This window comes from Aethalodelphis obliquidens, unplaced genomic scaffold, assembly GCF_003676395.1.
Source record: "Aethalodelphis obliquidens isolate GAN/ISIS:26980383/991018 unplaced genomic scaffold, ASM367639v1 scaffold98, whole genome shotgun sequence".
Classification (NCBI taxonomy): Eukaryota; Metazoa; Chordata; class Mammalia; order Artiodactyla; family Delphinidae; genus Aethalodelphis; species Aethalodelphis obliquidens.
In genome coordinates, this window is record NW_020838042.1 from 1,261,763 (window position 1) to 1,287,657 (window position 25,895).

Genomic DNA, 25,895 nt, shown 5'->3' on the forward strand with positions numbered 1-25,895 from the left:
ATACAAATGAATGATCTGTGTTATAAAATCCACATTTCACTTGAGGATGAGAAGCTAAATGAAGAAAATAAACCATCATCCAGAAAACAAAGAAACGCGGAACGTTAGCAAAGCTCTATCCTCAGGTAAATCAAGAATTATGCTGCATTACTTACATCTTATCAGCAATTATTAATTAATTCATAAAAATTAATGCTGCCTATAAGTATAATATAAACTCGAATGCTGCAGAGATTGAAATGTAAAGCAACCAGGTAGAACAACATTTCCCTTTGCCATTTGATACCTCAGCCTGACATTTCAAATACAATTCTCCTGCTGGCCTTACTCAAATAGAATCACCAAATAGTACCTGGGTGCTGAAATTAAACTATTTTAAACTTTCTGAAGGATAATTTGATGATACATAGATGTCTTTAAAATGTGCAAATATAATGACCCACAAGCTTAAATTCAAGGAACTTATACTAAGAAAGCAACTGGGAAAGCATGCAAAGATACAGGTAGAAAACTGCTACTTACAGCATACTTATGATTGATACAAAGTTGAAACAACTTAAACATTCAGTACTAGGAAACTGGTTACATACACAGTGGTGAACTCATACAATGCATTGTTCAAATCCTGTGAATCCTACACAGTGTTCAATGTGATGACACAGGCAAATGTTCACGGACATGGACAAGATCATCCTGTCAGTCACTAAGGGACAAAGTAGGTTACAAAAACATACATAATCTATTTTTCCAAAATGTCTGTGTGTGTGCACATGCTGGACTATGCATGAAAAAATTCTGAAACGACCACCAGTTTATCCCTCAAAGGTGGATTTACAGGTGATTTATTCCTTCATCTTTATACTTTTCCAAATTGTCAGAATTCTCTATTGTGAGCCATATAAACATTACATTCAGAAAAACTGAAGGTATTTCCATCAGGGAAATTAAATTGTTCAAGACTCTAAGGACATTTTTATCTAAGAAATGAATCATGAAGCATCATAAATATCATGAATTAAATATAATAGTGTAGACTGCATATGGTGTAGAGGTCAGTTCTTTTATGTTTCTGTTCTCTCCTCCTATTTCACTTTTCCAGGAAAAGCCTCAGCGAGAACTCCCTATGCAAGATTTTAGCTGTTTAATGACATGTAATGACTACTGGTCACGGGGATTCCCTTGGGTATCTGGAATTTGCAGCTTGGTCCCCTTGAGGGTGAAAGGGGCTGTCAAACAGGACATTTTGAAAGGTAGAGAGAGGCACAGTACAGCCATGGAAAGGCAGCATGTTGTAGATGAGCCACTGATTAAATAAATATTTATTGAGTCCCTCTCAGTCCCAATCAGGCATCGGGGGTAGGGAGCGGGGAAGGTAAAGGAGGATATAAAGATGTCTAATGCCTGGCCTCCATCTGTCCGGTAAGGGAAATAACGCATCCCTGTGGTGGACAGGTCTACAGGATTGATATGCCAAAGGGCAGGCGGCCTAAGGTGAGGCCTCCAGCTGCTGCTTCATTCACATAAGGCGGTGCTACAACCCACCCCCCCACGGCCCACCCCCCCCACCCCCGTCCAGTTAAATGGCCCTGACTAAATTATTAGCGGGCCGATGAAACCCTTTGTGTCCCCTAGGAGAGGGAAAAAAAAAAAAAAAAAAAAGAGCGCTGAGACCCAGGGAATTCAGTTCTAAAGGATCTAAGAGAAACTCCATAGCGTGAGATAGGGAAGCTGTGAAGAGCTAGGGACACAGGACAGTCAAGAGAGTTAACAGAGGAACAGAAGAAGGACCTGGGATCACGAGTGACAAAAAGCTCTCAAATACCGGGATGAGGGGGCCTTCCTTATTCATCCCTAAGGCATGGAGTTAAGTCACTTTTCTGAATGTTTGATCACCTTAAGTACATATCAAATGACTTTCTTTTCCTTGCTAAAGCCTGAGAGTGAAAGCAAAGATGTGATACGAGGACAAAAACTTATACAAAAAGCTTATAAGAGACAGAGGACACTGGGTAGGGGTTGGAGAGGAGAAACTCAGATAACGGCTCCTGATTTAAAACAACACAAAGATATCCAATCTAAAGCCATGGTTCTCAAACTTTAGTGTGCATAAGAAACATTTGAGCAGCCTGCTTAAAGTACAGACTCCTAGGTTCCATGCCCAGAGTTTCAGTACTTAAAAAAAAATTTTTATTGAAGTATAGTTGATTTACAATATTATATTAGTTTCATGTGTACAGCATAGTGATTTGGTATTTTTGTTGGTATTTTTGCAGATTATACTCCATTATAAGTTATTACAAGATAATGGTTATAATTTCCCATGCTATACAATATATCTGTGCTGATTGTCTATTTTATACATAATAGTTTGTATCTGTTAATCCCATACCCTTAATTTGTCCCTCCTCTCTTCCCTCTCCCCTTTGGTAACCACAAGTTTAGAATCTAAAAAATAATACAAATGAAAGTATATGCAGGGCTTCCCTGGTGGCGCAGTGGCTGAGAGTCCGCCTGCTGATGCAGGGGACACGGGTTCGTGCCCCAGTCCGGGAAGATCCCACATGCCGCGGAGCGGCTGGGCCCGTGAGCCTGCGCGTCCGGAGCCTGTGCTCCGCAACGGGAGAGGCCACAGCGGTGAGAGGCCCGCGTACCACAAAAAAAAAAAAAAAAAAAAAAAAAAAAGGACACGCGAAACAGAAACAGATTCACAGATACAGAATTCCTGTAATTTGAACAAGAATCTTTACAACTCAGCAGGTGAGCTCCAGGACCATTCTCTGAGGAAGAATTTCTTGAAGTGTTCCCTATGTGCCCTAAACATTACTTGTCAGTCTCCACAGGGCAAAGGTGCTATTTGTCAGTGACATGATTTTGAAGGAGATCTAGATGTAATGAAATGCTCTGAGCTCAGAGAACATTTTCTCTGGCCATGCTAAGCTTGGGAAGTGTATTCGAGACACGTTTCTAGTGCATTTGTTGGAAGCAATTGCTCTATTTTTATTTTCAAGATTGTATACCAAATATTTCTAAATGATTAACCTATGTTTGTATTTGGGATTTTTCCTGAAAATGTTTCTTTGTATTTGTAATGACTTTTTCCCCCTGGTTTTAAGGAACTTTAGAGATTATTCAACTCCCTTTTTTGCAAATGTGGGAACTGAGATACAAAGGTATAAAGACACCTGCTGAGGCACATAACTTGAGCTGTCATATTTAGATATGGGAAATGGAAACTACAAACCTCCCTTATAGGAGGAAATCCTTAACCTTCACGGTTTTCACCAAATGTTTCGGATCCCTAAGCAAAAAGGCTTCCTGCTAATTGGCAGATACACTCTATTTACCACTACCTACTCAACAGAGAATAAAAGAGGAGGTTTGAAGCTACACACTTAGCCTCTATCCATTTTCTATTAATCTTTATTAGTGAAGACAAGAGCTTAGGGGTTACTAGCTTTTAACAACGGAAGTAGCGATCTTTAATAAGCAGATAATTTCTATAATTTGTAAGGTTTAGGTAAAATGCAGAACCTTTAGGTGTGTTGGGATATATAGTTTGGGCTTTAAGAAACTCTTCACTGTCAGGACTCTAAGAATTATAGGGCTGCTAAAGTGAATGTTATTTCTCCAGACACCGATACCTCAAGTATGATTCAGTCGATGCCTAGTTTGAAATCCTTAATAAAACTTTACTCTGAAAGGCATCTATTCTTAAAGCAAAATGTGTTATATTGAAGTCGTTTTTCACTTTGACTTCCTTTATAAAACTAACAATATATCCCTCTATATCTTTGGTACCCTTGTGTAAAAAGATAGCATGTAAGCATACAGAAAGAAAAGGTTAAGAAAGCAGAAATAATAAGGAACCGCAGAAATAAAATGGGAGCTATGGGGCTTTAAATAAAGAGAATTAAGCCCAAAGAGAAGTAAACACTTTTTTTCCAGATGGGCCATGAACTCCAACTTTCAAACATAATTAACATCCCAAGAGTAAGAAAAGGAAGGTTGTGGGCTTCCCTGGTGGCGCAGAGGTTGAGAGTCCGCCTGCCGATGCGGGGGACACAGGTTCGTGCCCCGGTCCGGGAGGATCCCACATGCCGCGGAGCGGCTGGGCCCGTGAGCCATGGCCGCTGAGCCTGCACGTCCGGAGCCTGTGCCCCGCAACGGGAGAGGCCCGCGTACCGCAAAAAAGAAAAAAAGAAAAAAAAAGAAAAGGAAGGTTGGAGATACTCAACATCCAAGTAGCATTTTTCTCTCACTGAAAGGTAAAAAGACTTTGTTTTCTTTTGCTCTTGCTTTGTCCTCCATTAGAGCAAGACCTCTAATTATTCTAATTTCTAATACCAAGTACTTTCTAAGAGATTTATTGCTGCTGTGGACTATATAATGTCCATGTCCTCACGTCTCAAATGAATGTTCAAAATTTCATGAAAGGGATTATCTTTATATAATGTCTACACGTTTTTCCCCCAAGTATAACAATCTCACAGAATGTAAGTTTTGCTGAAACTATGTGGACATCATATGTGATTCTCACAGTTAATAATATATACAATAATCTGGAAAATATAATCTGGTGGCAGATTAAACTGAAATCCTCATACACGTTTCTTATGCACTTGATCACTTCTCCAATTATTCATATTTTCAAAATTAAAAATGCAAGTTTTGTAGATATAGAATATTTTAGAATGAGAAACACTTCATATGACTAATCACCATCCTGATGTTGCATAATGTCATCAGTGATTCTGTGTGTGTGTGCGCGCACGTGTGTATTTGTACGTATACACGTAAGTAGGAAATTTTCACTCTATTTTTCTCCCACTTAAAGCGGTTAATCTTTTGTTGGATGGCACTCAGCTATCACTGAGTATTTACTTCTCTTTCTTATACCTCTTGGTCAAACTGCAGTGTGATAACGCATGTCGAACAGATGGCATCTACTTTCCTTGAACTAAATTATGAGATACAATTTCAATCAAACTATTCTTTTCTCTCAAAGACATTGTATCAGTATTTACTTTCTCTTATACCATATCTTTGAACTTAATCACTTCTTTTCAATATAAGAAAACCAAGGTAGAAAAGCTCGATAATTTGCCTAAAGAGTGATTGTAGAATTAAAAATAATAGAATTGTAGAATTGCCAGGGAACTTGAAGAGACCACCCATGTGTCTGGTCAAACGTCCTCATTTCAGTGAGAGAGAAAATTCAAGTCTGAAGCAGTTAAGTGACTGGCTAAAGATCAGATGCTAGGTAGTAACAGAGCCAGAGGAGAAGCTAGGTCACTCAACTGTTGGTCCAAGACCCTTTCTACTTCACCTCACTGACTCATTTATAGCCTGGAGTTTTGTATGTATCTAATTTAGCTGAAGGCAGCAAGCACAGCCCTATGAAACAACTCATGAATACTTAAAGGAACTTGCCATCAAGTGTAAATGAGAATAGTACAGGGAAGACCTGGTAAAGGAATGGTCAGAAAGCGAAATCTTGATTATGGAATTTGAGTCAAAATTTGGAGGCTCAGAGGAGAGATGGTGTTCCAAGTGTGAGGACCGGCAAATGGATGTACTCGTACGGGACAGTGAGAAAATTGCTGGAGAGCAGGAATGGGGCTAGAAAGCAGAATTTACTTGACTCAGAGAATCCATTTGGGGCAGTAACTAGATTGCTGCTTGGGGAGGAATGAAGTGGGAGGCAGAGGAAGGACAGAGAGGGAAGGGGTCAGCAGGGGCTTATTAGGCATAGTTGGTAGAGAGTGGAAGGGTCACTAGATCCTAGTGACTAAATATAAGCTTCATGAGAGCAACGATTTACTTTTGACTGTTTTGTTCACTGTTGTATCCTCCGTGCCTGGAAGAGTGCCTAGTACATAGTAAACATTCAGTAAATAGTTATTGAATGAACAAATAAATGAAAGAGTGAAATATGGGCACCAACAAGACTGAAGTTCTTGACCAAAGGAATAATGTGATAGAAAGAGTGTCCAAGGAAGAATATTTTTGTAAATGTGCAATGGATGGTCTCAATATGTAAAGAAAGAGAGCCAAATCTATCAATATGGAATGACATGATGAAGACTTCAATCAATCAATCAATCAATCAATCAGAACCACAATCACAAGAAGAGAAAGACAGGGCAGAAGGAAAATAAATGGAGGGTACAAGACATAATGTGGACTTAGATCTGCAAGCACAACGATACCGCTTGAGTCAATGGAACACAAAGGGAAACTTCAGCATCATTTTTGTTCAGACTCAATTTTTTCTCATTAAAAAATGGATACCTGTGAAATTAAGCGCTAATGTTTTTATATTTTGAAATATAAAAATGGCTTCAGAATCTCTTATGAAATAATGAACAACTGACATGTTTTAGTATAATATGTCATAGTTTAAGGTAAACACAGGGATGTTTCTCCAGGGTAACTTTGGAAGTTTTTTTTAAATTGTGGTGACTTTTCACTACAAAATAACGGCGACAGAGGAACTGACTAGATTGGCAATGCAAGCTTATGTGTCACTGAAGGTTCGGTACGTAACTCTTCCAGGGTTCATCTATCCTATTTCATAACAATCCCCAATTACTACCTCTACTGTGCTTCTCTCAACTGAACCCTGCCATTCAGTACGGACTGACTGATGGCCTTATTTCAACCAAGCGTCAGGAAATAAACCGAATCGCTTTGACGTGAAGAATTACTTCCTCGCTTTTTATGAGTGAGTGTTGATAACACATTCTGTATTATTCGAGAGGCCTACTAAAAAGCCAAAACCGCTGATCTGAGTGTTTAAATTCTAGAATTTGAAGTACCTTAGATGAGCTAAGGTAACTGCTTTCTACTTGTTTAATGACAGCAAGAATTAAACTGCAGTAGCTGGCTTATGGGAAATTGCTGAGAATGAAGAGCCCATATTTTGGCTGACATGCTGTCTGCCGCTTTCAATCCTCCTTTTATTTCATCAAGTTCACATGAAAGAGAGAAAAGGCACTGAATGATGTTCAGAACAGTAATAGCACCTTTCTTTTTCCCTCCCGAAAAAAAGAGTAACTTTCTTTTCTTTCCTTTATCTACCGATATTTTTCCCATCTCACAAGTTTCATTCCTTTGTAATGACAGATGTTATGAAAGTGGCCGGTGTCGTTACATATACTCACCTCTCTGAGAGGTGAAGCTGTAGAACGCGAATGGAACCTCCCTATCTTTGAAAATGCCATCGCCCGTTGTTGCCCACAACTCATCACCCACACATCAATACAAAATTCATGGATCAAAAAGGGAGATAAAAATGAGTGTCTCGGAAGCTAGGGTGCAAATTCGGGGGGAAAACCACAGAAATAAAAATAAATCCTTTCCTCCTCCCAGAAATCTGCTCTTCTGTTTCATCCTTTCACTTATTACGTGTTTATGTGTAAAAGTTAGGTGGGTCTTACCTTCTCCTTCTTCCTTTATACTCTACGGCATAATACAACGGTTCAAAGCTCAGACTCTGGAGCCAGACTCCCTGTGTTCAGATCTTAGATCTGCCGCTTACTAACTAAGTGACCTCGGGGTAGTTATTTAGCCACTCCGTGTGTTACTTTCTTCAAATGCAAAGAGGGGATAATAATACAATCTAACTCTTAGAGTTGCTGAGAGCATTAAATGCGTGGACAAATCTAAAGTGCCCATGACATTGCACAGTACGTGATGCACTATGTAAGTGTGAGTTGCTATCATCATTATTCTGTCATATTACGTGCAGATTTCTACAAGAGTGCTTTCAAATGAAGAAATTTCATTTATATTTTTGCCTCATTTATAGAAGTAAAGATACTCTATGTCCAAATTTGGGACAACTTAGAAGAGCTATGAAGAAGAAAAATCATCTCCCTCCTGTAATCTTACGACCTAGAGGTAGTAACAACTCCCAGTGTTGAGTGCATTCCACTAGTCCTCTTCTACCTCCCTCCACTACCACTGCTCCTCTAGACACAGAAGAAAACATAAGGTACTTTTTATAAAGAGACGTGAATTAGGCAAAGCAACTGATTAGAAAGCAGGAAGCCTGACTTCCACTCCCTGTACCTCCCATGCCACTTAGGTGACCCTGGGCATTTCACTTCCTCTCTCTGCTCTCTGCCCCTCCACTGAACTAGTGCAAAACAGGTACAGCAAGAGCTTCACTCTGCCCTCCTTACAACAATGCTGAGACACCTTCATTAACTTCTCAAGAGAATGTTGCGACGCACAAAAGGGCAAAGTACAAAACAGGTGTGTACAGAACAGCTAAAGGCTTAGTTTACAGGGTATATGGTAACACAATCTGAGAGGAAGCAAAAGGCAGGCAGTTGTTATAATCTCTCCTTGGCTGTGGGAGCTATGGCGAGGTCGCCTTTACAACGTTAATTATAACGTATTATGGGTATTTAAAGAAGGTCCTCACGTGCATTTAGAATAATGCCAAAGAAAGAATTCCATAATAAACAGACGTTAGTTTTATCATTTTTTGAATAACCCTGTGATAAACCAAGAGAGAACACTATGAAATCAGGATAGCTGTGTTCCTCATTTGAATTCACTCTAATGTCTTAATAAGTATGTCTCCCGTGGTTATAACATAGCACCATTCTAATCTCATCTGAACCCTCAAGTATCATCTCCATGCTGAGCAAATAAATGATTCATTTATTCAAAATAAAATACATCATTCTGAAATTGGGGGATTTACATAAACATATGAGATATTAGCTCCTTGTGCTCGGCAAGTGAGGGGCATGTTGACATTTTAATTCATTTCTGGCCTTTTTTTGTTGTTCCGGATCTTTTCTTACCTAATGTTGAGAGACTTTTTCCTCAGCTCGCTCCACTTGAAGTTCATGTTATCCAAACGTCTTTGTAACAGAACCGCATCATCAGAACCTTCCAGGGAGCTCAGGATTTTTTGGCCATTTTCATCCAGGTTGTGATAGATATCTGTGTGAGCTTCGATTTCTCCTTGGAGGTCCTACAGGGCATCAGGAGGAAGAACACATGCAGAATTACCGAACAAAAGAGACCGGCTGTGACTGTGAATTTGGAGAACTGCAAAAAATAGACTGTTAGCTCAAAAGGGATTTCAATTGGCTCAACTAACGAGAAGATACACCTCCAACTCACTTTTCTTGGTGTATCATCTCTTTATGTCGTTATGTAGATTGAAAGTGGGCATCTAATTAGGAATAATAGATTTATTCCTTGAGATTATGAATCGGAACACAATACATTTGTAACTTTATAAATTTCATAACTTATGTCTTCTAGTCCATGGAAAAAAGACATCATTTCATGGAAGTGATAGGAAATAAAACTCCGTGATAAAGTGCACCACAGTGCCAATCATTGTATTACACTATGGGTCAAGTCATATTTTCCAAGCACATAGTAATCTGTAGAATTGACTCGGACCACAAAAGCATGGACAGACTAATAAACAAGGCTGTACTTGGCCCATAGCACCAGCACATTAATGGTATTTGATCATAGGAGAGAATCTTCTTGACAATACACATTAAGTTCACCTTGGTAAAACGGCATCACACAATTATTACAGCACCATACATTTATTAGCAAGACTTCCCATTTAAAATACCATCACATTTTTAGGCTCAACAGGTGGAAAGTCCATAGGACTTTGATAAGAAGTGATGATTTCAACCTCATTTATATACACACAGATCAAGAAAATTATCATAGTAGAAGAATCTGACCTTTACATGGTATGTCTTCCTGTGTAACATTTTCAGCTTGAACCGGGGACTACAGCACTGATCCTGTTGCATAGCAATCCCGAGAAAACCCAGCGACTGAAAGAGCCCTGCTTTAAAATGCCAACTTTGCTTACATTCTGTTGACAGAATGAATTTCAGACCACAGGCCTCATCAGTCAATAATAATAAACAGCCACTTTGTACTCCTCACTAAACGGTAGCCAGGCCTGTGGATGTGGGAGGGACCTCAAAGAGAGGAGGCCTGGAATATGCAACTGATAGTTTATATTAAACAGCCAACTTTTCTTATCATTTTTCCATTATAAGCCAGAGACATTATAAATTCATTTTCTATATGTGTTTCCCTCCTTGTTCCCAGCAGAACGGTCAAAGCCAAAGGAACATTCCTTAGAGAGCTGCCGGGTACCAGCATTCCTTTCTGCCTACACAATGAATGGAGGCTTTGTACATTATCTGACTTGCTTTTAGAGATTTGTATGCTTCTGTTTAACAAGTTTAAAAATTCATTCTGAAGCTCCGAACAACTGGATTGATCTGTGAAACTAGAAAATTCGCCCCCTTTCTAAAATTGAATTAAATTACTCTTCTAAAGTAAGGAAGGAAAAGTGGCAGCAATAACATGTTACGAAGTCTGAAGAAGTGGCCTGTGTTTTCAGTTGCAGCCTCTTAGATGCAGGGAGATGGACGATGAATGTCTCCTGTCACTATTTCTGGCAGCCAAAGTATCACCGATGGACTCGAAAGAGAATTCTGTCTCATTGCCTTCGACTGGAAGACAGGAGGGGAATATGGATAAACCCCATCTGGAGTTGAAAGAATAGAAATACTAAAACATATCGAGGAGCATCTATCTTTATCCCATCAAAAACAGGCTTGTTTTGGAAGGAAATAGCCTGATTCTGAAACTAGCTGATGTGACAGAAAACCAGTATTGGGCTCCTTGCTGAATGGCGCTTCATCAAATATACATCCAATTTATCTTTGTGTACCTACATGGAAAAACATACCCTGCTGAATTCGCTACTTCTTCAGTGAAAGAGAAAATTGAGGTTAATAGACCTAAATAATTCAGGAATAAAAACCAAACAGATCCAAGTTATCAAGATAATGCCCCCACTTCTCTCTTTTACTTTACTTTTCTTCTTGTTGTATGTGGTTTGCTACCTAAATCTTGACCTCAGAGTACACACTTAAGGAATTAAGACCAAACCTTTTGTTGTCAACAAATTAAGATCTTTTGACTAATACAATCAGCTTTCTACATTAGCATGCATATAAATTATAGTACATTTGAATTTTTATGTCCTGCATTTATAGCAGAGACCCAGGTTCAATCAATAGTTCCTTAAGATTATGTGTATCGTGAAGTCATCAATACTTCGCTGAATAAATGAGAGGTCTTCCCAAGCATAAATAGGATGTTGATTCATGAAATTTGCTCATTTTCATCTTTGCCACTTACATGGCCCTGAATTTAAACATCTTTGTTGTATCATCGAGAAAAAAAATGAATGTAAAATTGATAAACCAGTGCTTGCTGAGGACTGGTTATTTGTCTAGCCTTAGCACTGTGGGAAAACTAAGAGGAAGGCAAGAGACAGTTATGCCTTTACTTTTTCTAAAAGCTAGTATGCACTTTTTGTTTAAGTCATTCATATTAACAACTACACGTTGACAATTTCCTGCCAAACCTCATATGTACTCGGATTAAAATTTCTCCCCTTGGAAATTCAGAAGTAGCTGAAGTGAAGTCTTAGCATTGGCAGGAAGGTAGCTCTTAACTCAGTATTACTTCTCTAGTTTATGATGGTAGTGTAGAGCAACAAAGGACACATGCATAATAAAGGGCTTTACAGTTTACAAAGCACTTACACGTCTTTCGTTTTACTTATTCCTACTCCTTACCCAGTGAAGTACATAATATTTTCTCGGTTTTACAGATGAGAGCACCGAGGCTCAGAGATGTTTAACTGACTTGCCAAAAGTGTTAAATGTGGGCAATGGATCCAGTTCTTTTGACTCTAGAAGATCTTAGGCTGTCTCCACACACCATTTGCTGCTGTAAGCACTGGCTATAACAGACAGTAGTTACCGAAGCTGAACAAGGCTACTGCTAACAAGGGGAAACAGCTACCGAGGTTAAAGCACACGGAAAAGACGGCATTACTGATTTTGATTAAACTTTACCCACGTGGATTGATTTGTTCAAAATGAAAAATGGAGTCCTGACTACCCTTTTCACTTTTCATTTGGCAATTGGACATGTGGGACCACCTGTGAGAAACACTTATTTGCACTGGAAAAAGTCTGCTACAAAATATCCCCGCTGCCAGAACAGAAATTCTCCTGGCAGTAATTCACTCCTCTGTCTAGAAGAGTCATGTGAACATTACAGGAGGCCATGACCTGACATATCAGCATAAATGTAGTTTGGCCATGCTCCTTTGGGCTGGAGGGCTGGCAGGGATTCCGTCAAGATACAGGACTCAGGTAGGTTGCTCTAAAAGGGAGGTGAGTATCGGTGAGGACCATAAGGCTTTCTTTAGGAAGCTGGCCTGCTGTAGTGGAGATTTTTTAGTACAAGTAGGCAGCATGAGTCCTAGGTGGGGAGGGAGACATTGACAGGGCACTTAGGAAGGAGCACACTCATATTTGCATAAATTACCATGATGGCATTTATCCTAAGATTAACCTTAGACTCAGGGGCCCCAGAAAAGCAGGAGGGTAGAATGGAGAATCGAGTTCTCAGAGGAGACCCAATCTGGACAAAAAGTAATTTTCACAGATATTTTTTAGTAGTTTTATTTCACTTCTGACCTAACGAGAAAAGATCACTCAAGCCTTAGTTGCTACGATCAATATAAGTTTTCTCTTCTTTTTGTGATTGTATTCTTTAGGAAGAACAATACCTAATGAATAGGGAAAAAGGATTTGTGACATAACAACAGAAGCAGCAGCAGCAGCAACAACATATATAAGACTTCCTTCACAACAGACGCTTCTCTAAAGCACTGTATATACATGAGCTCATTTAATCCTCTCAGTAACTCTCCAGGGCAGGCATTATTAATATCTTCTCTTCACACATAAGAGAATGAAATTACAGAGAGGTTCAGTAAAAAACGCACAAGGTCACACAGCTAATAAACCATACAGCGAAATTTCAAACCCAGGCCGTCAGACTCCAGGGACTGGGCTCTTACCCACTAGGCTGTATCACCTCTGAGTTTTTTCCTATTAATTAAAAAATGTTTCCTATTAATAACAGTCCTGCTTAAATTTCAGCAAATCTAGCACAAGGCAGACTAACATTGTTTCCAGTACTCAAAGAGTAACTTTACCGTCTTATTAATATGGAGACTGTTAAACATATCTAAAGTAGTGGACAGATACATCCAATACAAGAGAGAGAGCATAAAATAATGGAGAAAATGGGTGCCAATGGCAAAATAATAGGCAGCCCCTCCCCTCAGAAAGAGACATATAGCCTAGAGTTATGTATAATTATGGAGCAAATTTCAACTGTGAATATCAAGAAAGCTCAGATGGGAGGCAAGCAGTATGCTTATATGCTTACAAGGCAGTTTTAGGAGTAGGGAGTATTGTGTTTCCTGGAGAGCATTTTCAGATCTCACCATTCCTTCTTTTCTGAGCATCTAGCCTACTTCTGTCATAAGTCCCCTTTCTCAGCCTCCAGGGAAAACTAATGGGAACGTGCAGTTAAACAGACATAATTCTGGTCTCTTCCTTCTCTTTCCCTTATTAGCTGCATAAGTTTAGACTCTTTAATCTCCTTGGCTTCACTAAATATTAAATAATAATACCTATCTGCTGGGTTATTTTGAATATTACATGGCATAATCTTTGTAAAATACTTTGAACATCATCTAGAACACAATAAGCCTTTAATAAGTAATAGCTAATGTAAGGATTTCTATTATAAGAGAATCAGTGTGGGAAAAAAGTGATAGAAATAGACTTAACAAAGTCATGGAACTTCGTTTGAGCCTTGAAGGATGGATAGGATTGAGAAAGGTGAAGGGAAGAGGAAGAGGGTATTCCAAGTGAGAAAAGCCTGGAAATAGCAAAAACGTGGCAAGGAGTTTGGATTACGAGCAGGTACAATGAACTGCACGGCCTGATCGGAATAGACAATGACTGTTGAGAAGAAACAGGCAGAATATGGTCGATGTCCTTAAACTAAGTAGGATAAAGACCTTTCAGGAAGCTACTGAGAACAGAAGTTTATAAAGAAAAGTAAAGGACAAAGGTGAGATTATTGATTAAATTTGTACCATCTCATTTGACAAGTAGAATGGTCCATGGTGATCGAAAGTAGTAAGACAACCAGGGAGGAATATGAAAAGTTATGAAAGTCTTACTTTTATAAGACGAAAAATAAAGAAGGAAGATGCCAAGAATTAGTTACTACTACACACCTCTTTTTATTATCCAAACAAATGGTTATGATACTATTCCAAAACATCAGGGATAATAGATTCCACATATTCTCTTTCCTATGTATATGGAATTATTTGTCTCTAAAAAAGAACTCATCAAATGATAACCTCGGGGTTTCCCTGGTGGCGCAGTGGTTGGGAGTCCGCCTGCCGATGCAGGGGACACGGGTTCGTGCCCCGGTCTGGGAAGATCCCACATGCCGCGGAGCGGCTGGGCCCGTGAGCCATGGCCGCTGAGCCTGTGCGTCCGGAGCGTGTGCTCCGCAACGCGAGAGGCCACAACAGTGAGAGGCCCGCATACCACAAAAAAATAAAATAAAATAATAAAAATTTAAAAAGATAACCTCCTTATCTTGAATATAACTGAGGAGTAAGCAATAAAACAAACAAAAAGACGCAGGAAGAAAAAGTGACCAAACCTCCCCACAAAATTAATCATTACGGGCACACCATCTCTAATCTTTTCTGAAAGCAATTAGTATGTGAATAATGATAAGGTCATTAGTTCCTCTTTACTGGTAATTTTTGCCTAATTCAAATAAGCTTAATAGGAAAAAAAAAGAAAAGTGATGTTCTGATTTCTAAGAACTTAAAAGGTCAGAAACAGAAGATCCAAAATGGAGAGAAGTAATCCTTAAGGGCTAAACTGAGAGCAGCAAGAAGTGACACCTGACAGAGAACCAGAAAGGTGTAAAAGGAGCTGCAGGCACTCAGAGTTGACCAGGGTCACACAAGTGTGAAAACTAATAGCCCTACATATATTATTAGCCCTTGAAGGCATCACCTAACTTTAAAGCAAAGCAAAATCAGTAATGTTAATGATCCTGAACGAGCCAGAAAAAGGTAGATTTATGTTCAGTGAACTCTAAGAAGAAAGCAGTGTATGTAAAACTCTTTAGATGAATTTACCCAACGTAGTTATTCTGAAACGGTGTTGATGCTTTACAGAAATAAAACAAAAACAAACATCAAAAGTAAAACTCCCTTAGCTTGGTTACCCAACATGATTTGTTAAACATTGGCTCTAAATACTTGAGGTTTTGGAGTACACGTACACACACACACACAGTCCATCATGAGAACAGAAATTGAGAGTAAATCTTTAGAAACGTTTATAGCAATCTAAAAATAAAAAGCATGGGCTTGCATTTTGTGTCTGGTTTTTGTAATTTTTTAAAGTAATTTATTGCGTGTTACAAAAGTATCAGTCTGTTATGGATTGGAAATTAAAACTAGGAAAACAAAACAGAATTATCCTTCCTAATGGATTTTTGAGAAGCGCCCATATAAAGGAACTGGACCCACAATCTTGACTTTATAAGAATTCTAATCTAACCACCAGAGGTTCCTAACTCGCACAGGAAATGCAGTTGGATACAGATTCACAGTGGGTGTGACTCCTTTTTTCTCTTCTATATGTGGCCATTGCATTTCTTTTAAAAGCAGGAGAGTTGTCATCCCGAGATAAACAAGAGTTAATTTGAGGACTGCCGTTTGGCTTGGAGCCTGGTTGCTCTAGGTAGATAAGGAGTGTGTTTTCAGGTCCACTGCATCGCAATGCATCTTAAACGAGCAGCTATGGATTTAGGAGTCCACAGGCTTTGCTTTAAAAATGGCTGTTATTAAGGTTCTCAGAGACTATTATCCTGCAGGGTTTGTTGTCTTTGCTTTCATATCTTGTTCAAAAATTCTCACATTTAAGGACCACAACAGTGGAGAGAAGGGATATGTTCTCCTGCCTCAGTACATTCCCAGGTGCAAAGCTTTATTTCAAAATCTAATCTTTAGAAATGCCCGGCCTAGAGTGGATTACCCCAGAGGAAACGGAGCAAAATCCCATCTGTCAGACTGCCTTAAGCAATCCCAAACTCCCGTAACACGTGATGCTTTCTCTTCTTGTCTGACCCTCTTGTTTACGCTATTCTGAAAATTACTTTTTTAAAATTGAAGAGCTCATTTCAGATATACTAGGTTGGATAAGGAACGTATCTTTTCGCTTCTGCATCTTGTTTTTCCTCGTTTCTTTTTATTCTGTCACAGTGCAAAAGAGTCTGCATACTTATTCATCACACAAACATGCATTAGGTACCTATTTTAACTCCAAGATTTCAATAGGAGCTGTGGGAATACATACGTTGTGAGAAAGGTGTAGTCCCAGGCCTTAATTCCTCCCTTCACTCCTCCCTCCCTTCTTCTCTTTCCTTCCTCCCTCCCACTAATAATTAATATATTAGCACCCAGGTCTGCAGTGGTGATAAACCCCCAAACCTCTGCCTTTTTGATGTTCACAGCATAAAAGGATAAAAGGAGAAATAGGATGAACAGGGGAGAAATATGGTAAACAGATAAACAAGTATTCAGTAACGTAAGAAAATGCTCTGGAGGTAACAAATGGGGCTACGATAAGAGTAACGGTGTACATATGGTGGTGATGGGTGCTCTTCAGTTATGGTGGTCAAGGAACATCTATGAGAGAAGGTTCAGTGTCAGCTGAGACTTGAAAGATGAGAAGACACCAGTTATAGGAAAACCCAAGGGCACAGAAGTCCTCTACTGGATTTGGCAACAAGGAAGGTCACTGGTCACCTTGATATGAACAGTTTCAGAGGAGAGGAAGAAATAGATGTAAGAGTAAGAAGGCTTAATTAAGGAGGTTAACTGAACACACAGAACTATTGAAAAGTTTACCGAGTTTAGATGAAAAAAAAGACAGCACCTGAAGGGGGATGAAGGATCAAAGGGAGGGTTTGGGGGATGATTTTTTAATGTTTGTTTTATGTTTAGAGTTTATACTCCATGTGGGGAATCTGATTTGAAGCAGTTGAGGAAGAGTTACAAAGGTCCACATGAGTGAAGAGTACATAAAGACATGGGTATGTCTTAAAGCCTGGAGTGGATGGGGGTAATTAGCATAGATTGGGACAAAGTATTGCACAGTGGAAAGGGCCCAGTCTTTAGTGTCATAAGATCCCTTAAGATTCTAAAGTTCCTCCCGTGGCTAGTTTTATGATTTGGCACAAATTATAAAATACTTCAAAGCCTGTGTTTTTCCAACCATAAACAGGGCTAATAGTATCTACCTTATAAGGTTTAGGCAAAGATTAGATGAAGTGATGTGGGTAGAGCATCTAAACGCTAACTTAATGCCTGATCTATTGAGAGCTTTCATTAAAACTGTACCCCTCCGGACCCCTCTCCCCTTCCTCCACGACTCCAAGCTTCATAGCCAAGAAGACGTGGGGCCATTTCAAGGAAAACGAATACCAAATGCACAGGGATGAGAGCCAGAAACGTAGGCAGGATCTAAGAGGTAGCGGTGCTGTGAAGGGTCAACAACTGGGTTTAAAGGGTACAGAGTGGACATTGAGAGATTTGAAAGCAGCCTGGAGATTATATGTGATCCTATAATGATAAGATCCCACTGCAGGTTCCAGTGCAGGCATGACATAGTCAAAAAACGATTTGAAAATGATTATTTAGGGGGCAGTTTTCAGGGTAAATGGCAGCAGGGGGAGAACGCAAACAGGAAGTCTGGCTGACAGGCAGCCCCAGCCATTCATGAACCAAAAGAGCAGTGGCTCCAGAAACAGAGAGGACGTAAGGAAGAGGGATGCTATGCTCCTGGAGCGCTCATAAATTACAGAAATAGCTGCACGCGTGACTCAGTTTCATCCTTCTCTTGCTCGACCTTTGGAAGGTAGAATTCAGCCAAGTGATAACTACTCACAAAAGCATTTTAAAGATAAAAATGTTATTTTAAGTTCCATAAGGAGCAAGACAAACATTATATATGCTGCGTTTCAAACACACATATGCACACACTCACCTCCTGGTGCCAAGTAAAGTACAATGACAAGGCTAAGGCACTGACACCGAAGCTGCATATAGGACCAGGACACTCCTACCTAAAATATACCCTATTAGGCATTCCCAAAATACGCAGGAGTACGTTTTAAAGGACACAAAATACTGAAAAGGGGTAGGTAGAATAATACTGCATTGGATGTTTTTAAAGTTAAGATGCCACGGACCCAGCGGGGAACTAATGTCTGTACTCATCTGGCTTAGTATTTGAGGTACAAAAAAGAATGGCAAGACTTCATAATGCTGGTGGCAGAAAATAAAATCAGTCCTTAGACAGGCTGAGTTTTCTTTTTTACTAATATATCTAAAACTCATTTAAAAGACTCATACCGTGTTGCAATACTTTTTCAGATATTGTGATACTGCTTCATTGCTCATAATCGGGTGAGCATTTCCTACATGAGACGTCTTTCAGGAGATCATTGCCAATGGTCATCTTGAAAGGTCTTCATACGTAAATTCTAGATTGCACGTTTAATTCATAGAGACAACCACATACGAAACGTTGAGGGTACTTTCCATTTTGTATTATGTATTATGTGCAGGAATCAGCCTGTTTGAAGATAACTATCCTTATCTGAGAAAGACCAGATGGGCCTTTTCGACACTGCAACATCTATTATTGCAGAGCCATGATGGTGTGTGGGGGGGGTGAGGGTGGAGTAGAGGGATGAAATGGGGCAGGAAACTAATACTTAACACCTCTTATAAATCCTTTACATCAACTCTACAAAGTACGCTTTCTCAGCCCCCAACTGAGGAAACTATAATTTGGAGAGATGAAGTAACTTGTCCAAATCCCACAGGTCTCATGTGGCAGAAGCAGGCTTACAGTACAGATCTGTCTGAATTTATGTTCTTTTTTTTTTTTTTTTACTGCCCCCCATTCCTCCCCTACCTTTCAGATAGAAAGCAAGTGAATTCGGACTTGGGCTACAGGTAATGCAATACAATAATTAACTCATTAAGGCATATGTGAGCTCTTTGGATTGAGAAACATATTGCAATGCTCTGAGTAGAATAGCTAGGCAATGGAATTATTCTCCAGCTAGGTATTAACTTATTCATTCCTCCTCAGTCAACTCAGAACTAATACCTTTCATCATTTTGAAGGGCTCTAAACAAACAGAATACATTCTTATTCTTAAAATAGGCAACTATCTTCCCATGAACCAACACATCTGGTTATATTTATTTATACAATTTGTCTGTGTTATGTATAGAGTTAAAAGTTAGAAAAGCTCTTATTTCCTGAATCTCTTTGTCACAGAGCTTTTTTTTACTCTAGAGAAACACTGTAGTTCAAGATTGTGTATTAGAAATAAGCAATTAGTTGATGTCAAGTCTCATCTTATCTCAACAGCAATCTGTAAGAAGGCAAGAACATATGGCAAAGTGCCACAATTATTTTTGATAATACACTAGAAATCATAAGAGCCATGTAGCTAATTTCCTCTGGCTTGTTTTAATTATAGATGTTTTAAATGCAGAACAACAACTTTATTCTATCTCTCACTCCCCAAAAATCCTCATAATATCCTGCCACAACCACAAAACCACCCTGCACTGAGGTGATTGTTTAGAAAAGGTTAATGATGTAATAAATCTAAGACATTTCTATATTTTCTTTCACTTTAAATAGGAGGACAATTTCCAAGTAATTTACAAACACACATTGGACACAACTGTATTCATTTATGGGTACTCAGCCTAAAGCTTAGAAATATTACCTTTAAAATGAATTATAGGTATCCATAAAGTTTGAATGTTAAAGAAGGTTCTAGAATCAGGATGTTAACTCAAGTCCTGCTGACATAATTGGGTCTGATTCCCTGGTGTTCTCTGGTGAGTTAACTTCTATCTACTACCAAGTAGACCAAATTACTTCTTCTGGAGAGTGTAATGGTTCTTCTGTGCCTAGGGAGTTACTTCACCCTATTTAGCTTTCTTCTCTCATGGAACAGAGTGGATAGTGATGGGAGAGAACAATTACTCCTTTTTTAGTCTATAAGGGAAAGGAAAAAGAAAGGGTTAAGTAAGTGGACATTAATATAAAGGTAGGTAACACGGGCTTATCTGCCAAAGGAAACATGACATAGATGAGAAAACTAAATTTAAAAAAGTATCCGGTAAAATATCTTGGATACTTTTTCATTCCTGGAACCTACTCTGCTGAGCCCAGAAACTCATTCATGAGTTTTCTATTATATACCTACTAATCCTTCCCAAAGCATTCAGTTCAGAACTGAACATCTTACTGAAGCAATCCCAGGGCATTCTAGGTCTTTGGCCATGAGACGATGCTTCTTTCATCTGAGAACATGTGGATTTAAAAAAGCTATCATTTCACCATAAAAGACATACAGATGGCCAAGAGGCACATGAAAAGATGTTCAACATCATTAATTATTAGAGAAATGCAAATCAAAACTACAATGAGGTATCACCTCACACCGGTCAGAATGGCCATCATCAAAAAATCTACAAACAATAAATGCTGGAGAGGGTGTGGAGAAAAGAGAACCCTCTTGCACTGTTGGTGGGAATGTAAATTGATACAGCCACTATGGAGAACAGTATGGAGGTTCCTTAAAAAACTAAAAATAGAACTACCATATGACCCAGCAATCCCACTACTGGGCATATACCCTGAGAAAACCATAATTCAAAAAGAGTCATGTACCAAAATGTTCACTGCAGCTCTATTTACAATAGCCAGGACATGGAAACAACCTAAGTGTCCATCGACAGATGAATGGATAAAGAAGATGTGGCACATATATACAATGGAATATTACTCAGCCGTAAAAAGAAATGAAACTGAGCTATTTGTAGTGAGGTGGATGGACCAAGAGTTTGTCATACAGAGTGAAGTAAGCCAGAAAGAGAAAAACAAATATTGTATATTAACGCATATATGTGGAATCTAGAAAAATGGTACAGATGAACCTATCTGCAGGGCAGGAATAGAGATGTAGATGTAGAGAACGGACCTGTGGACACAGTGGGGAAGGGGAGGGTGGGATGAGCTGGGAGATTAGGTTTGACATAAATACACTACAATGTGTCAAATAGACAGCTAGTGGGAACCTGCTGTATAGCACAGGGAGCTCAGCTCGGTGCTCTGTGACGACCTAGATGGGTGGGACGGAGGTCCAAGAGGGAGGGGATATATGTATACATATAGCTGATTCACTTAATTGTACAGCAGAAACTAACAACATTGTAAAGCAATTTTACTCCAATAAAAAACAATTAAAAATTAAAAAATAAAATATACCACCAAGAAAAAATTAAATTAAATTAAATTAAAAACTATCACCAGAAGAGTAAGGTATGGGAAGGCTTAGGTCTTTCTATGCCCATAAGATAAACTATATAAGTTTTCATAAAGAACTAGAACAGAGAAAAGGATGTCTTTGCAGATTTATTTTACAGAATAAGAATTTTTACATGGGAGCTATATGGTAATATCTGTTACAGAACAGTTGAAATCTGCCTCAGAGTGCTCTGAGGCAAGAAAGGAAACTTTTCACTTGGATTTCATCATTGTCACTGATCTTGACTACAAATGTAGAAGTCTAGTTACCCCAAGAAACAGAAGTGGTAAACAGGTCATGTCCATAGTGCTTTACCATGGACAAATGTTTTTTGTCCACTCTTCTCAGAAAGGGGCAGAGGAACTGCATAGTTTTAGTGAATCTCTGCTCAGATTTCTGATACAGTATAGAGTTTAACAGAAAAACAAAACAAAACAACCTCACCGACAGGGGACTGAGAAGGCAATGGGGGTAATGCGTAACAATTAATGTTATCTTGAGTAGAAAATAAAGAGACTTGCTGAACAAGCCTTCTGCTTGGTTCTGTCAGAGTCCTGCTCCTTTCTGGCTGTCTGATTATTCCCTCTTGTGGACTGGCAGAAAGACAGGGGTCTCTCCTAAACTATACCTGAAAACACTCATAAAACCATAAGATATAAGTTTCTTATTTCAAGGGGTCCACAGTCTCCTGAAAAAGTCTTAAACAAACACACAACCCACGGAATACTGTTAAAGCAGACAGAGCCCTATGAGAACACAGAGCAATTAGCCTTATTGCCAAGATTAGCAGATGTCATCACACAAATGACGTAGGGTCTTGAGGGATGAGTAGGAGCTGACCAGGAGAGACATAGGAAAATAAAATTTGACGTAGAGGGAAAAGCATGAGTAAAGCTCAAGATAAGAATACAAGTCAGAGCTGAGTAACTCTATGTGGCCAGAGGGGAAGGTCCATGGGAGGCAGGAGAGAGAGGTCTGTTTTCTCTATGTCATCCACGTATGTCTGTGAATATGAGTTTTCATCACGTATTGGTGTTCTGTCTAGCAGAGTGGTTCTCAAACTTGAGCGAGCTTGAGAAACACCTGGGGGGCTTATTAAAACACAGGATGGATAGCCTCTTCTGCCAGAGGGCAGGCAGCAGATGCAAGAAGAACTACAATCCTGCAGCCTGTGGAACAAAAACCACATTCACAGAAAGATAGACAAGATGAAAAGGCAGAGGGCTATGTACCAGATGAAGGAACAAGATAAAACCCAAGAAAAACAACTAAATGAAGTGGAGATAGGCAACCTTCCAGGAAAAGGATTCAGAATAATGACAGTGAAGATGATCCAAGACCTCGGAAAAAGAAAGGAGGCAAAGATCGAGAAGATGCAAGAAATGCTTAACGAACACCTAAAACAATTAAAGAACAAACAAACAGAGATGAACAATACAATAACTGAAATGAAAACTACACTAGAAGGAATCAGTAGCAGAACAACTGAGGCAGAAGAACAGATAAGTGACCTGGAAGACAGAATGGTGGAATTCACTGCTGGGGAACAGACTAAAGAAAAAAGAATGAAAAGAAATGAAGACAGCCTAAGAGACCTCTGGGACAACATTAAACGACATTTGCATTATAAGGGTCCTAGAAGGAGAAGAGAGAGAGAAAGGACCCAAGAAAATCTTTGAAGAGATTATAGTCGAAAACTTCCCTAACATGGGAAAGGAAATAGCCACCCAAGCCCAGGAAGCGCAGCAAGTCCCATACAGGATAAACCCGAGGAGAAACACACCGAGACACATAGTAATCAAATTGGCAAAAATTAAAGACAGAAAAATTACTGAAAGCAGCAAGGGAAAAACGACAAATAACATGCAAGGGAACTCCCATAAGGTTAACAGCTGATTTCTCAGCAGAAACTCTACAAGCCAGAAGGGAGTGGCATGATATACTTAAAGGGATGAAAGGGAAGAACCTACAACCAAGATTACTCTACCCGGCAGGAATCTCATTCAGTTTCGATGGAGAAATCAAAAGCTTTACAGACAAGCAAAAGCTAAGAGAATTCAGCACCACCAAACCAGTTCTACAACAAATGCTAAAGGAACTTCTCTAAGTGGGAAACACAAGAGAAGAAAAGGACCTACAAAAACAAACCCAAAACAATTAAGAAAATGGTCATAGGAACATACATACGGATAATTACCTTAAACGTGAATGGATTAAATGCTCCAACCAAAAGACACAGGCTTGCTGAATGGACACAAAAACAAGACCCATATATATGCTGTCTACAAGAGACCCACTTCAGACCTACGGACACATACAGACTGAAAGCGAGGGGATGGAAAAAGATATTCCCTGCAAACGGAAATCAGAAGAAAGCTGAAGGACGAGCTTCAAGATGGCGGCAAACTAAGAAATGGAGATCATCTTCCTCCCCACAAATACATCAGAAATACATCTACATGTGGCACAACTCCTACAGCACACCTACTGAACGCTGGCAGAAGACCTCAGACCTCCCAAAAGGCAAGAAACTCCCCACGTACCTGGGTAGGGCAAAAGAAAAAAGAATAAACAGAGACAAAAGAATAGGGACGGGACCTGCACCAGTGAGAGCGAGCTGTGAAGGAGGAAAGGTGTCCACACACTAGGAAGCCCCTTCGCAGGTGGAGACTGCGGGTGGTGGTGGAGGGGGAAGCTTCAGAGCCATAGAGGAGAGCTCAGCAACAGGGGTGCAGAGGGCAAAGCAGAGAGATTCCCGCACAGAGGACCGGTGCCGACCGACCGGCACTCACCAGCCCGAGAGGCTTGTCTGCTCACCGGCTGGGGTGGGCAGGGGCTGGGAGCTGAGTCTCGGGCTTCCGTCAGATCGCAGGGAGAGGACTGGGGTTGGTGGCGTGAACACAGCCTGCAGGGGGTTGGTGCACCACGGCTAGCCGGAAGGGAGTCCGGGGGAAAGTCTGGACCTGCCGCAGAGGCAAGAGACTTTTTCTTGCCTCTTTGTTTCCTGGTGCGCGAGGAGAGGGGATTCAGAGCGCTGCTTAAAGGAGCTCCAGAGATGGGCACGAGCCGCGGCTATCAGAACGGACCCCAGAGACGGGCATGGGATGCTAAGGCTGCTGCTGCCGCCACCAAGAAGCCTGTGTGCGAGCACAGGTCACTCTCCACACCTCCCCTCTCAGGAGCCTGCGCAGCCCGCCACTGCCAGGGTCCCGGGATCCAGGGACAATTTCCCGAGGAGAACGCACAGCGCGCCTCAGGCTGCTGCAACGTCACGCCGGCCTCTGCCGCTGCAGGCTCGCCCCACATCCGTACCCCTCCCTCCCCCTGGCCTGAGTGAGTTCGAGCCCCAAATCAGCTGCTCCTTTAACCCTGTCATGTCTGAGCGAAGAACAGACGCCCTCATGTGACCTACAGGCAGAGGCGGGCCCAAATCCAAAGCTGAACCCTGGGAGCTGTGCCAACAAAGTAGAAAACGGAAATTTTCTCCCAGCAGCCTCAGAAGCAGAGGATTAACTCTCCACAATCAACATGATGCACCTGCATCTGTGGAATACCTGAACAGACAACGAATCATCCCAAATTGTGGAGGGGGGCTTTGGGAGCAACGATATATATATATTTTTTTCTTTTTTCCTCTTTTTCCGTTGGGAGGACAGGCTCTTGGTGCTCCAGCCAGGCGTCAGGGCTGTGCCTCTGAGGTGGGAGAGCCAAGTTCAGGACACTGGTCCACAAGAGACTTCCCAGCTCCACGTAATATCAAATGGCGAAAATCTCCCAGAGATCTCCAACTCAATGCCAACACCCAGCTCCACTCAACGACCAGCAAGCTACAGTGCTGGACACCCTATGCCAAACAACTAGCAAGACAGGAACACAACCCCACCCATTAGCAGAGAGGCTGCCTAAAATCATAATAAGGCCACAGACACCCCAAAACACACCACCAGACGTGGACCTGCCCATCAGAAAGACAAGATCCAGCCTCATCCACCAGAACACAGGCACTAGTCCCCTCCACCAGGAAGCCTACACAACCCACTGAACCAACCGTAGCCACTTGGGACAGACACCAAAAACAACGGGAACTGCGAACCTGCAGCCTGCGAAAAGGAGACCCCAAGCACAGTAAGTTAAGCAAAATGAGAAGACAAAGAAACACACAGCAGATGAAGGAGCAAGGCAAAAACCCACCAGACCTAACAATTGAAGAGGAAATAGGCAGTTTACCTGAAAAAGAGCTCAGAATAATGATAGTAAAGATGATCCAAAATCTTGAAAAACAGAATGGAGAAAATAAAAGAAACGATAAACAAGGACGCAGAAGAACTAAAGAGCAAAGAAACAGAGATGATACTGCTGAGCAGAATAAAGAAAAAAGAATGAAAAGAATTGAGAACAGTCTCAGAGACCTCTGGGACAACATTAAACACACTAACATTCGAATTATAGGGGTCCCAGAAGAAGAAGAAAAAGAGACTGAGAAAATATTTGAAGAG

The 25,895-nt window shown here is 40.4% G+C and overlaps 1 protein-coding gene across 4 annotated transcripts in view; it reads right to left on the reverse strand.

Moving 5' to 3' along the window:
• The window catches only part of DMD (dystrophin), a 2,234,319-nt gene that overhangs the window by 376,138 nt on the left and 1,832,286 nt on the right, over nt 1-25,895 (reverse strand). For all 4 annotated transcript variants that reach the window (XM_027096086.1, XM_027096084.1, XM_027096085.1 and 1 more), the window contains one exon: nt 8,820-8,992. In XM_027096086.1, coding sequence (XP_026951887.1) covers nt 8,820-8,992 — 173 coding nt within the window. The remainder of the gene's footprint in view (nt 1-8,819; nt 8,993-25,895) is intronic.